Here is a 14,861-nt window from a genome sequence, read left to right as displayed (position 1 = left end):
ATGGACTTTGGATCTCTACTCCAGCCCACTTCATCGGGGGCTCTTACAGTTTTTATAACATTCCATACAACAGTTGTATCAAGTATATTTGTACACATGCTGCCATCATCATTTTATAAACATTTACTGTCTATTTGAGCCCTTGGTATCAGCTCCTTTTTCCTCCCCCACCCTTGTGACCCCTTGATAAATTATTGATTATTGTTTTCTTATCTTTTTTCTTCCTTTTAAAATCATTTTATTGGGGGCTTATGCAACTCTTATCACAACTCATACATACATCCATTGTGTCAAGCACAGCAAATTAAAGGTTTAAGAAGATAAATATATATACATACAGGGTTGCCATGAGTCAGAATTGACTCAGTGGCAGTGAGTATGTTTGTTTTGAGTTAGGTTAAAAACTTAATGCTTTATTACTTGTTCTCCCTTTTGACCCATTCTAAATTTGTTCTACTTTTTAATATTTTCTGCTTTGTTTTCAATTAAAGTTTTTCTGTTTTATTGATTGGTTGCTGTATAGGAAATCCAGTACAGGTAAGCTCTGTGTAGTTAGATCTGTGGCGACAGTAACTGGGTTCCTAGTTTCTCAGGGTTAAGGCTTTCAGTTTTGAGAGGACTTTACGCTCTGCATGAGGCTTTCAGAGGCTCCTTCCTCCGAAGTGGGACCGAGTCCCTCTTCACTGCCTGTTCCTAGTCTGGAAGCTCCGTGAAGCCTGTTCACTTCGGGTGGCCCTGCTGGCATTTGAAATACCAGTGACAACTTCCAGCATCACAGCAACACACAGCCCAACACAGGATGACACACACAGACGCGTGGTGGAGGAAGGCCCTCATGGAGATGGAGTGACACAGTGACTGCATCCAGGGGCTCCAGCATAGGAGCAGTTGTGAGGATGGCACAAGACTGGGCAGTGTTGTGCACAGGGTCGCCCTGGGTCGGAACTGGCTCAGTGGCACCGCACAACAGGGATCGGGAAGGGCAGGTTGACAGGAAATGGGAGCTAACAATAATGAGTACGGAAAGAAGACCATGTTCTAAAATTGACTGTGGTGGTGACCGCACAAACTTTTTAATACGATTAAGCCATTGAATTGTATGATACAGGAATTATATGTCAATGGAACTCTTTAAAAATAAATGAAAAAACCAAATTGGGAGGAGGGGCAGGGGGAAAAAAAGAGGACCTGATGCAAAGGGCTTAAGTGGAGAGCAAATGCTTTGAAAATGATCAGGGCAAAGAATGTACAGATGTGCTTTATACAATTGATGTATGTATATGTATGTGATAAGAGTTGTATGAGCCCCTAATAAAATCTTAAAAATGAAAAAATGGATGTTGGCTCTCAGAAAAGAGATCTGGAGAGCTGCTTCTGAAACCCATCCATTGAAGACCCTGCGGAGCCCAGCTGAACTCTGGCACCGGTGAGGCTGCCGTGGGTGGGAATTGGCTCAGCAACCAGGAGCCTGAGCTTCTGGTTTGGTATGTGAGCTTCACTGTACGGAAGACTCCCTGAGGAGGGAGCTCTTCGTGTCTTACTCTCGTGACCTGTGCACACAGCTCCCTCGGCAGGTGATTAAATGCTATGTTGCTGGATTTTCCACACAGAAGCCAGGTGGCACTCTGGGTCACAGAAGCACTCGCAGGCGTTGGGGTCAGGCGGTGTTCAAGTCTGGGGACAGCTGGGAAGAGTTTGAAGAGTACAATTCCGGAGGCTCCCATTCCAAGAAACCAAGCATGGGCGTTTTCAAAGAAAAGAGGAAAAAAGATTCTCCGTTTCGGTAAGATTTCAAATTCATCAGGAAGTAAGTTTTTATCACGCACCATCTTTACTCATTGAATATAAATGCCGTTTATTGCTGCTTTCTTCCACAGCCCCAAACCCCTTTACATACCTCTGAAAAGATAGGCATCCCAACTTCTCCCCGCAGCGCTTCTCAGTGTTAATGGATGAGGGTTCTGTTTGCAGGGGTGGCGGGTTCTTGTTGAATTTTGTGGAATTCTAAATTACGTTCAGCACCATTCTCAAGTACAATCTGGGCGTCTCTGCAGAAGCCGGAGCCCAGCCTGTAAAGTTAACGGTGTCTTCTCATGGTGTTCAGAGTTCATGATCCGTGTGTTGCTATTCTAAACTTTTTGGATCATTTTCTGATTTGCTTCCTCGATGTTTCACATGTCCAATCATTCCTTTTGGTTTCATGAGTTGGGTCATCCTTAGTGCATTATTCAGCTTTGAAGTGAGGATGGACGACATTTTGGAAAGATAACTTTGATTTTGTTTCCCCTTTGTCATAGAAGAGGAATAGGGGGAGGAATTTTGGGCACGAGGAAATTCCCTTTGGTGTTGGGGTACACATACCCTTGTCCGCAGAGGAAGACTCTCTAAGAGTTGCATATTCTTGGATTATGTTTACCCAGCCAGTTTCCAGATCAGATCTTCAAGTTCCATAGATAGTCTTCCTTCAAATTACAAATTTGCCAATAAACCTGCTTAATCCTTCTACTTTGCTCAAAAAGTCAATCCTTTTGTCATTTCAATTCTCACTCTGCACAGGGTGTAGCCGCTTGCAGACTGTCTCCAATGGAAGAATTGTTATCTTCCACTAAAAAGACTTTCTGCCTTTCTTTGCCTTGTGCATGTTACACCTGTATCATTAACTGATTCCCCTTGAGATGTAACAATATTCTATGGGACTATCTGGTTTTCTGAATCCAGGCATAAAAATGTGCATGCTTTCACAAGGGGCTGTCACGAGTGGACTCAACAGCCACTGGTTGGTTTGAACCAGCCCGCCAGGTGCTTAGCCACAGGCCACGTCTGTGCAGCCCACTTCAGAATAGGTGTGTCCCAACCAAAACCAATTTTCTATATCTGTCACTAGCCCCAAACATCAAGAACAACCAGACAAAACCAAGAGCACACCAAACCCATTGTCACTGGGTCGATTCCAGCTCACAGCGACCCCGTAAGGGGTTTCCGAGACTGCATCTTTATGGGAGAAGGTAGCCTCATCGTTCTCTCGAGTGGCTGCTGACGGAATCGCTGACCTTGCAGTTAGGAATCCATCTCCTAACCTACAGTGCTGCCAGGGCTCTTCAGCCCCAGACCCCTGATTATACATTATTTGAGTTGACTGCTAAAGGACTCTGATGGTCTTCCCTTCCAGTGTACCATCTTCCCACATTATGAATCTACCCCCAACTCTAGGTGTCGTAGGAAAGTTGCCAGCATATTTACACAGTTTGTGCTGTGGTTGAACTTTCTGCTATACCACCTAGGATTAAAAATTATTTTATGAGCTGCCTACTATGAGCCGAAAGGAAAAGTCGCTCCTTGTCAGCAAACGGAATCTGACTGACTGGTTTGAAAAGGACTCAGAGGGTGGGTGAGAACCTACTAGCATGCATGTTGTGATAGACGCTTCTGTTGACTTTGCAGGCTTCCCGAGTCTGTACTCCCAGACTCCAACCACTTAGCAGAGGAAACCAAAAACTTACCTCCCGCTGTTTCCTTAAAGTCTGATTCTGAATTATCAACTGCTTCAACAGCTAAGCAGTACTATTTGAAACAATCGAGATACCTTCCAGGTAAGTAGAGAAAGTAAAGGTGTGTACTGCTAACTAGAATATCGTCAGGTCAAACCCAAGCATCTTCAGCTCTTTAAGTAAGGGTATCAAAGGAACACAGAGTACAATCACAGTTCTAATCGATGACTTCAGCCTGTCGCCAAGCACTGTCCTGAACCACCTGCCCCTGCCCTCTGTTGGAATTCACACAAGAAACGCACACATTTCTTGATGAATGTGCTTTGAAAAATAATTGTGTCACTTCTACCCACTAAAGTAGGAGACCACAGTTTGTTTAAAAAACAGGTGGTTGGGTTTTTTTCATGACTTACTTTTTAGGAAATAAATTTAGTAAATGCTTTTTTTTTTAAAGATACCATATATACTCGTGTATAAGCCGAGTTTTCCAGCACATTTTTAATGCAGTTTCTGTGGTAAAATTAGGTTCCTCAGCTGATACTCACGTCAGCTAATACTCCAGTACATATGGTAGTCGGAGAAAGATGAGGCTATCTGTTCCCAGAAGGCCGCACATCTTTAGCAGCCCTCTAGAGGGTCGCTTACTGTGAGTCCGCAGCAACTTGATGCCAGTGGGATTTTGGTTGAATTAAAAATCAACACACTTTCCTGCACACCATTGCAATATTTTACACAGTGCAGTCTTTACTCTGTTGCTTAAAATGATCCGATTACTCTTTTTAAAAGATCATTCTGGCTATTGGGTAGAGAATGCTGGGACTCAGAGTGTCTATAGGAAATGATTAATGGTCATTGCTGATTCTCGGACGGGAGGGTAATGGCTTGTCCCAGAGTAATAGAATGTGGATAGAGGTGGATAAAATCTAGAGCTAGTTTGGTGATGGAACCAATAGGATGTTGCAGGTTGGCGTGATTGGTCCTGAAAGAAAGGAAGGAATTATTACTAGCTTCTAAGGTTTGAGCCTGTTGGTGTAGTGGTTACACATTGGGCTGGTAACCAGAAAGGTCAGCGAAACCACCAGCCACTCTGAGGAAGAATGGTGAGGTTTTCCACTCACGGAGAGTTACAGCCACAGAAATCCACAGGCAGTGCTACCCTGTCCTATAGAGTCGCTGTGAGTCAGAATGACAATGAATTTAGTTTTGTGGAATTTCTTTTTTTTTTTTTGGCTTCTGGGTTCTTGACGTGGCAACTGGGAATATAGTCCTGTTAACTTATAGGTAGAATGTAAAGCGAGGAGAGGATTGTGGAGGTAGAGAATGAATTTGGGATAGTGGTGCAGTAATTTAAAATGTTGGGCTGCTAACTGAAAAGTCAGCAGTTTGAACCCACCCACAACTCCACGTGCGAAAGATGAGGCTGTCTGCCTCCACGAAGATTTGTCATTGTGGAAACCCTATGGAGCAGTTCTGCTCTGTTCTGCAGGGCTGCTGCGAGTAGGATTGGACTTGGAGGTGGTGAGTTGGTTATGAAATATCCAAGCTGTCCTAGCTGGTGGGCGGTTAGATACCTAAATGTGGAGACTGGGAAGTAGATCTAGACCCATGGAAGGGGGTTTCTGATGTGCCTTCAAATAGCATTTTTTGGGGTCTAAATCCAGTGTGAAGACACATTTTTAAAAGTTACTTCAAACGGAAATCGTTTTTTAATATCACAGTGTATCTCTCTATCTCTACAGGAGATGATCTTGTTCTTTTGCGTTATCAGGATGACCATTTCTAGCTGTTCAAATGCAGCCAGCAGCCTCCTGGGTTAATCTGAGCTGCCATTCACACCTAAGTCCTGAAGTCACCCCACAGCCCTTACTGTCTCAGATGCTGGTTGGGGAGAACGGGGGAGGGAGGACAAGAGAAAAGGTTGAGGCTGACTTGCTAGCAGCAACAGATTCCAGCTTAACAAGCTTTCTTGTGCATGTTTTAGGCGATCATAAGTTTCAGTTCCACAAATCCAATAGGGATGCCCTCCAATTGCCAGCAACTAGAGAAAGGTGAAAAATAGAGATGAGCCAATGGGCTAGAAATGGAGGGGTGGAAAGCCAAAGGCATAGTGGGAATTGTAGGTTTAACAACGTGTTAAGTAACTGGAAGTGAACTTAAGGAAGCATGCTGGCGGGGGCGGGGGTGGGGTGAGTTAGGGCACAGTGCTGTATTGATTGGTGAAGAAGAAGCTGAATTATGTCCAAAAGATGGGGAGGGAGGGATGGATATGGAGGCTGAGCAACAATTACAAAGATGTAATGGATTAAATAATTTTCTTTTTTTTTTTTCATTTTAAGCAAATTGTTTAGTATCTGTGGCGCCAGGATGAGCCTTGGGAAGAAGATATGAAAAACCCGTGTTGTAAGATTGGAAACCTTTGTACATCTTGATAGAGAACCGGGTGGGGGAGGGGAGATGCTATTTTTATTAGTAGCCATATACCAAGTGAATGTACAGGAGTGTCCTTAGAAAGCTAGAGACTGAGAGCTCAACTCTTGTGAGCAAAGGATGGGATTAGAAATTTTACTGCACAGCAACTTTTTCCAAATACAAAATGTAAACTTGGCGTTTTCTAGCCTCATTCTCATTTTTTTTTTAAGTTTTTTTATGGAAATATGTTATGAGTTTTTAGAAATCTGATCTTGATCTCAAAAGCCCAGTTCTTTTGTTCTAGCCACTCCATGGGAGAAGGATGTGGTGGTGTGCATCCATAATGATTTGCCGCCTCAGGCAGTTCTGCTCTATGCTATAGTGCTGCTATGAGTCGCAGGCAATTCGACAACAGTAGGTTTGCTACTTTGGTGGGGGGAGGGGGCCTAGGGGGGAGTATTCTTTCTCATATGGTCAACACTTCACAACTGTGACCATTAGTACATTTTGAGGAAAACTGATGTGAAACTTAAATTCTTAAAAATGGGGAGAAACTTTTTTCCAAGTTGGTCTCACTTGGGTCCAGGGCATTCTCACATTGTGGACATGCTTCTTTACCGGCAGGCAGGAGAAACGCTAGTACTCATTTAGGCAGCTTCCTCTTAGATGCCTGTGGGAACCTGGGAAATCAGAGCTCAGCTCCCCAATTCAGCTCGCTCGTAATTTGCCAGTCAGGACTTTCTGGAGGGGTAACATCTAAAGAGTAGGCCAAAATGCTCCTCTCCAAGCTTCCTGAGGCTGGATACAGATTTATTATTTAACCACAAATTACAAATCAGGCCATTGTTCCTGATTGGATTCTGATTCAGCAGTCCCACCTCCCTCTGGTTATCTAAGGCTGCAGTGTTTGCGGAAGCCGATTGCCACATTCCCCCTATGGAATGGCTGGTGAGTCTGAACCAGCAACCTTTGCTTGCTAGCCACGCACATAGCCACTCTCCCTAAGGCATTTTTATGCCGTCCAAAAGGCAAGATAGGATAGTGCCTCTCGGACAGTTTCAGCATTCCCTGACTTCTGCTACTGCTTGGGTGACACCCCACCCTTTGATAACACCTCTTAGAAATCCCTGTGTTTCCTTCAGCCTGGCATTTCTCATTTGGAAAGCCTATGTTACTTGTGCTTGGCATACTCAACAAGGAAAAGAGGCCGGTCCTACCCACACAGATCCCTGGAGCTCCACTCCCCTGCCTTTGAGATGATTCCGAGTTATAGCACCCCTATGAGACAGAGTAGAACTGCTCTGTGGGGTTTCCAAGACTGTCAACGTTCTCTTAGGGGGGAGTTGGTGGGTTCAAACTGCCAACGTTGTGATTAACAGCCTAGCACTTAACTCACGGTGCCACCAAGGCTCCTTTGAGTGTGAAGGCACCGAGGAGAGGGAGGGTGCAGCTCTGCCTAGAGGGGGTGGAAACACCTTTATGTAAGAGGGGAGGGGGTGAGTGCAGAAAAGGGGGAAACATTCTGGGCTGCGTGGGTACTCTGAGCCTGCATGTCTGGGTTCACTTGATAGATAGATTCATTTTATTCATTCACTCAATAATATGTGTCAAGTATGACCCAGGAACTGAGCTGCCTTAATTCTTGTATATATAACATTTGGCTGATTACCCAGCGCTTCTGTAACACAAATAAGACAAATACGTGCCTTTAAAGAACAGAAATTCGTTGCCCTACAGTTTGGGAGGCTTGAAGTCCAAGACCAGACACTAAAGGATCTCCCCTTGTCAGTGACCCAGGTTGTTCCATGGCTGTAGACGGTGCTTTACCTGAGCTCTACCCCCAATGTATGTCTGTATCTAATTTCCCTTTGATATTAGCCCTCTGTCAGAAGAGATTTGGTTTAGCACCCACCTCCCCTACTCTGGTATGACTTTATGAGCTTAACAGAAGAAAGCCCAAACAGAGTCAAAGGTATAGGAGGTAGGAATTGAGCTGATGTTTTGTCCATTAGGCATTATCAACAATAAAAATAATGGCCCATTCTCCCCAGGAGTTTATAACCTAGTGGAGAGAGAAGAAACAAGAACATTAGCAGGTAGCGATAAGCACCTCATGAAAAAAGAGGGAGGGGAAAGTAGGAATGGTGTCCAGGGAATGGCTCCTTGATTAGGTGACACCTGCACTGACACTGCAAAGGTGTGAAGAAAGCCATCAGGAGGAGGAGGGGCGTTTCAGGTGGTCACCGCCACCATTGTGGTGGAGTCATTCCAGCTCCTGGCAGCCCTGTGGGACGCACACAACTGCCCCATGGAGCGCCTCTGCTGTCCTCTTCATGAAAGCAAACTGCCACAGCTTTCTCCCTTGGAGAGGCCGGTGGGGGCTCCGCTGTGGCCGGGCGCTGGCCCACCTTGCCACCAGGCTTTCTCATGTTCCAGGCAGAGATGCAAGAACTACACCACACACTGAACATGGTGAGCCAGGAAGTATGGAGCAGGAAAGGCAGGAAGTCATCAGCATTCAGATTAGGTAGCACCTTTAGGCCATCAGAGAGAATTCGGATTTGGTCCTGGTCCAGGGGAAGCCTTTGGAAGGGTGTGGGGGTTTTACGCAATCAAAGGTGGGACCCCTGGCTGCTGCATGGAGAGTGTTTACATGAGGGCAGGGGAAGCCAGGATGGGAGCCACCGCATCCTGCCAGGGGAAAGAAAGTGGTGGCTTACAGAGAGGCGGACTTGTGGTGTGTTCTGGAAATGAACCTGCTGCTGGATTAGTGGGAAGCTAGGGGGAGGCGAATTGGGGGCCGAAGCCTGGGTGGACGCCTTGCTCTTTATTGAGATGGGGAGATGCACGCGGTGTGTGGGTTGGGGTGGAGAAGAAGCCTTTCTTGGCATTTGGGGGTGTCACATTTAAGACAGTTGGAAGCATCCAGTGTCGAAGGGTCAAGCAGCGGTCAGATGGAAGAGCCCCGGGTGAGCATGCGATGGCAGGTTTAGGAGCCCCTGAGTGGCGTGCACAGCTAGGTGCGAAGCTCCTCACCACAAGACGAGGTTCCGATCCACTCAAAGAAAGGACCGGAAAGCTACTTCTGCAACAACTGAGCCATTGAAAACCCCGTGGCGCCCACAGATGGGTTCACCTTGAGTGGGAATCAACTCGCAGCCATCGGCTTGGTGTTTGTGGCACCCAGAAGGCGTGGAAACCCACGGGCTTGGCCAGGATCATCGGTGGAGAAATTCTGATAGGGAAAACCCTTGGGTGACCTTGAGAAGGGAGAGGTGGCGGAGCTAAAAGGAGCTGAGAGGCAGCAGCCAGACAAGTGAGGGGACGAGGAAAAGGTCCCTGGTTTGGACTATAAAACGGGCCGCGAAGGAAGAGTTGACCTAGCAAAAGGGATTGCTTGGTGCTGAGCTGTTGGGCGGGCTGTGCTGCACATTTTCCAATTAAGTTTAACAGCACAGAGACTCTTGATGACATCAAGCCTCAGCAGTTTCCGAGGGTATTGTGAGGAGGGAGGAAGGAAGCTGGCACAGAGGAGGAATGGGCTGTGTAATAGAGGAGGGGACCGAGTGTGAGACTGAAGAAGGGGTGCTGGGGACATGAGAGATGGGTCCACTTGACCAGAGCAGGGAGGCCTCTGCTTTAACCCAAGGCAGCGTTCCAGGGGGTGTGCACATTTTGATGTGGGAGCAGCGGGAGTTGGGGTGTGACTGCGAAAGCAAAGACAGGAGGACGTTCCTAGAACGTGGACTCCGGGGGGAGACTCTCCCAGATGACAAAACAAAGAGGAATTGAGTGTAGGTATCTGATTGAAATTGAGCAGATCCGTTTAGAAGAGAGCCAGCTGGTGGTAGAAAAGAGCATTTGTAAAATTTTCCAAAAGATAAATGGATCTGAATTTCTCCTAGTTCTGCTCACTGATGCGGTCTTCAGGGCACCTGTTCAGTGTAAGTTTCCTTTGGGACTGAAACCGGTCTAACAAAGTGCAGTTTACTCTGGGTTGGAAGCATGCTTCTGATTAGACCGAAAGAATGTCCCCAGATTCAGCCGAACTGTTTGAAGTATAAGCTAAAGGCTTCTGTTCCCCGTGGCCACTCTCTGTGTTGACGGCAGCCCTTGAAGCTCTGGCTGAGGAGGGGAGTGTCCAGATAGGAGTTTAGTTCAAGCCACGTAGATACATTTTGTCGAGCACCTCCTCACCCTAACTTGAACCCAGGCTCAGCGCAAAGGGTAGGAGCCAAGTATGTCCCTGAAATTTTGTTTTATGATGCCTAGTTTTTGGTTTGCCTTTGTGGTAAATCTTTAGAAAATACGAGGTGTGTCACGTCAGCTAGTTTCCAGGACAAGCATAGTTCAGTGACACTAAGTGTGTTCATCGTGTTGCTCAACCATTCCCAAATGTCCCATGTAGTCAAGTACTAAATAATATCCTTGGGGCCCTCTCTTTCACCATAAAGCCAAGTAGACACGGGTTTATTGAGCTTCAGCCTCTAGGATTATGAGAGCTGTAGGGATGGACCGTGGAATTGCAGGGCATCATGACCTTGTACTGTACGAACTGGCAGATCTGTGACACTGGCTGAGATGCAGGAGTCTGAGTTCTTAACTGAGCAGCTGTGTTTGAAGAACACTCTAAGCCTGGTCCATGACTCCTTCTCTACCCCATCCTTCACTTACAGTCTTCCTTTTATTCTGTTTATGCAGTGTCCCGTGCCATTTCTATACTTGCCTCTCCAGCTGCTTTTTATGACTGTCTTACCCTGGAATTTCAGAATTCCCACACAATCTGAGCCCCACTCACCCCCGGCCTCCTTTTGTGCCGCTGCCTTTGCTTGTCCCCTCATGCTGACCTTCCTGAGTTCTTTCCCATCTCAGCTGATTGGAGAACCTGTGCTCCTGCTTCTCCCAGGTGGCCACCTCCCCAACACTTTCTCATCCCAGGGAGCCCTGAACATTCTTCACGTCAGCTTAAAAATGCTTTCTTTGAAAAGGGAAAGACTGGCTTAGTTGCTTCTCTTGTTTCTCCCTCCAGCACCAGATTCTTCTAAAGCAGTGTTTCCTAAACTGGGCAATGCTGAAATGATTGGGGGAAGTAGGGGTAGGGGTGGAGGTGGGGTAGTGGACTGCACAAGCAGGCACTTGCTCTTTATCCTGGTTTGTGGGCTATAGCACGGAAGTGTTTAATGACTTGGATGAGTAGCTTTGTTTCTGAAAGGGCCAAATAAGTTTGGGAACCTGTGTTCTAAACATTTTGCATACTGCTGATTGTAACTCTTCTTAGATTATAAGACCCAAAAGGGTAAAAACAGGTTTGTGTTGTGTTGTTCACACTGCTTTTTCTCCAGTACCGCACACTCCGACTGGCACATAGTAGGTGCTCGGTAAATATTTGCTAACTGATGTTTGACCTCATGTGAAGTGAGAGATGATGCTATATCGAGTTCTACTTCTCCTGAACACAGTGTTGGATATGTATATTTGGTGTTCAATAAAAGCTTGTAAACTAATCATTTAAAATTCTACAGTGTGTCTGTTTCCAATAAATTTGGAGTCACTCTTCATCTTTAAAAAGGACTAGAATCTAACTGATTGTCCTCAATAATCTGTGTGTACTTTACAAAACCAACGACTTAACAATATTGCCAAGAATGATGGAATTAAAAAAATGTGATTTTGAACAGTGCAAGACTTTTTCTTTGTTGAAAAGAGGTTCACTTGAAGAGTTGATTCACGTTTCCCCTACTCTACTTTCTCTTTGGGTAAAAACGGTTTTATATGATGGATTTTAAAAAGTGCATCTCTTTTGGTGCTAGGTAGTTGCCTATTGTGTCTTATTAAAAGGCCTAACCCCTAAGAAACTATGACCTGTAAGAAAGGGTAGTGCATTACCAGATAGAGTGGTTTTGATGTCATCATTTATGAGCGCTGATTATAAGTAAGATTTGAGGCTCATACGTCAGGTTTCAAGATAGGGGATTTTATTACATATCTCATAATATGAAACTTAAAAAATTCACTGAATGTCAAGAAATAGCTTCCTCCTTCCTGGAAACAGTTGGTAACATCCTAAATGAACAGAGCCCTCAGTGATGATGTCTGAAGGAAACACTCATGTGTGAGTTTAGGTGGTACGGCAGCCTTCCTATCATCTCAGAAGTCTTAATCCTATGTAATTATCAGTGCATAGGAAACAAGGTCAAATCCTTCTCAATTTTTGAAATCAAACAAAACAACTCCCCAGATCCATAGATTAAAGTTGTCATTAACCACTGGTGCCTGTGCCCCTGGCTGACTTGATTTATCACTCCAACCCACTGCCATCCGGTCAGTTCTGACCCATAGCATCCCTAAAGGGCAGAACTGACTGGCTCCGTTGGGTCTCCAAGACTGTCGCTCTGTGGCAGCAGACGGCCTCATCTTTCTCCCCTGGGGCGGCTAGTGTGTTCAGACTGAAAGTTCACTCTGAGCTCATGTCTAAGTACAAGTTCATCGCCTTACCATGTTTAAGACACAAATCAGCCAGGCAGGTGGGTCTTTGCATATCCATTGTGCTACTTGCCACACTCTCCCGAGTTCTTGGACCCCGGTTTCCCCTGCTACAATACGTGCACCAGGGGGACACCATCTCGGAAGAATTGCTCTTCACTGCCACACACGATGCCTGACACGGAATAAGTGCGTAGTCAGCATTTACTGACTGACTTTTAGCCTCCTTTGAAGTAAGGGAATTAGGGGTTTTTACAAGACATTTAACAAGAATGTCAAATGTTTATTATTAATCAAGAAACCCATCTCACTGCCATCCAGACTCTGCTCAGAAAACACATCAGGTTAGGGTCCGTCAAAAGGCAAGTATTTGCTGCACATTAGCCTAACTATTTCCATTCTCTCAAGCTATTCCTAGTCTCTGTTTTGAATGTTTAAATATTTTTGCCTTGAAGTCGATGACCACCCACTCACCTTTGAAATGCTTGTTTTGTTCTCCGAAGGTGTAAATCCTAAGAATGTGTCTTTGATAAGCAGTAGAAAGGACGTGAATCCATACACTTGGAATAACCCGTTATTCTCTAAGTCCTTGGCACCCCTTGGGGCAGAATTTGCTTTCAAAAGAAGTAATGCAGGTAACGCAAGAATATATTTCAAATATAAATGTATATAACTTTCCCCCTCCTACAGATGGTTACTTTTAACTCTGTTGCAGCTGCCTATTTCCAACTGGGATGTGTGTACCCCCCGGGATACAGAAAGATCTCCCAACTAGGACTTGAACACAGATAGAGTTTTAAAGGGGGATTGTTTGTTAAAGCTTCGCCTCCTGTATAGATTCTAAAACCTGCGCTGCCTGCGCACGGTGACTCTTCAGAGCCATCCTCCTCCACTTGACAAAAGACAGAGCTCTCTGACTGCAGCTTCAGGGGCACCTCAGCTTCTCCTGGGTTAAAAGTATCTGAGGTGTCCTCCCAAAGGCGTTTTGATATATTGATGTCCACGCTGAAAAAGGAAATAACTGCGGGGTGACCAGCCCTTTTAAATGTCAAGCGGTTCCCAGTTCTTTGCCGTCTAGTCCATTTTAATCCAGAACAAGCCTGTATGAGGTTTCTAAGACTGCGAATCTTTACCGGAAAGCAGACAGCCTCATCTTTGTTCCATGGAGCAGCTGCTGGGTTTGAACTGCAGACCTTGTGGTTAGCAGCCTGCTGCTTACCTGACAGCACTGCCAATTCTTGATTTTCACAAAATTGAAAGAGGATTGAATTGAGTTGCTAGTAATTTTTTTGTGCTAAGTCCCTACCTGATTTTTAGCCTCTGCCCTAGAAAGGGGCTCAAAGAATTTAGCGCAATGCTGTAAGAAAACACCCTTCCTTCCCGGCTGTCTGTCTGTGGGGACAGTTTCTCGGTGTTTCCATCTTCTGGTCAAATGGGGGGAAAGGAAAAGTAAAATTGAAGCCGAACTCTAGCTAGGGTTTCTAACAATAAGTAATACTCATTTTTGAGCATTTGAACTACTTGCAAAATACTCTCAGCCTTCTCATTCAGAGCTCTTTCTAAAGGCAACAACTTTTCCTATTTCATGACCATAATTTATAATGTATTTTGTTTGATTAATGATAACACAAAGAATTATTGCAACTATACCCTGAAGACCTTTTTTTAATATATGGATGATTCTAAGAAATAATTTTGAAGAATTTCTTAAGTCTGTTGACATGATGAAAGATCAATTTTTAAAACTTTCAAGCTTAAAAGTATTTTTTGATACGGTTTGGGAATGGTGTGCATATGAATAAAAATTCAGTTTTAAAGAGAAAGCAGATTCATGTAAGATATCTGACTTTAAAAAGGAACATGTTTATATATTTTCTTAAATATCACAGATGAGCATAAATTCACAATGGTATTTGGGTTCTATTGGTTTCATTTAAAGGAACAGTGTAATAATTTAATTTTCATATGCCAATAATTATATGCCAGAAACTAACCCCCTTTTCAATGGCTGAACTTAAGAGGCATAACCTTAGCTGTCACTGAAAAGTGTGTGTCATGAGGCACCAGATTATTAGTAGTTTTAATGTAGGTGAGACTGCAGCAAAGAAGCTTGAAGAACTCTATTGGAGCAAGTGAGTAGCCTCCTCGGGTGTTCTGATCTGATGTCTGCCAACCCACTCAGGACTTCTTATGAACTCAGACTCTTTTTAAAATTCAGCCACATCCACCTAAGTGTGCCGAGATATACCCCACACTGCAGCATGACACAGACTTGATTTTTACCCAGCTATTTAAAAATAATATTTTCTCTGAACCAACTGAAATCATATACTTTGTATACTCAAGTATAAGCCAAGTTTTTCAGCACATTTTAAATGCAGTTTTAGGTGCCTCTGCTGATACTCTGGTCAGCGTATACTCGAGTAAGTACGGTAACTGATTGCCAGTGAGAGCGCTAAGGCTTTGAGTATGGGGGAAGTT

General features: G+C 44.8%; 1 protein-coding gene across 2 annotated transcripts in view; it reads left to right on the top strand.

Annotated features, from left to right (window-relative positions):
- MAK (male germ cell associated kinase) overlaps positions 1-14,861 on the top strand; it is a 63,263-nt gene that overhangs the window by 35,014 nt on the left and 13,388 nt on the right. The window contains exons 10-12 of one of the 2 annotated variants that reach the window (XM_075532349.1): positions 1,611-1,783; positions 3,442-3,590; positions 12,884-13,015. In XM_075532349.1, coding sequence (XP_075388464.1) covers positions 1,611-1,783; positions 3,442-3,590; positions 12,884-13,015 — 454 coding nt within the window. Of the gene's footprint in view, positions 1-1,610; positions 1,784-3,441; positions 3,591-5,824; positions 6,310-12,883; positions 13,016-14,861 lie in introns of those variants that run through there. The other variant, XM_075532354.1, reaches the window with a different exon arrangement.

This window comes from Tenrec ecaudatus, chromosome 1 (genome assembly GCF_050624435.1).
Source record: "Tenrec ecaudatus isolate mTenEca1 chromosome 1, mTenEca1.hap1, whole genome shotgun sequence".
NCBI classification, from domain to species: domain Eukaryota; kingdom Metazoa; phylum Chordata; class Mammalia; order Afrosoricida; family Tenrecidae; genus Tenrec; species Tenrec ecaudatus.
Note: the sequence above shows the minus strand (reverse complement) of the source record. Positions and strands in the feature narration are given on the sequence as shown.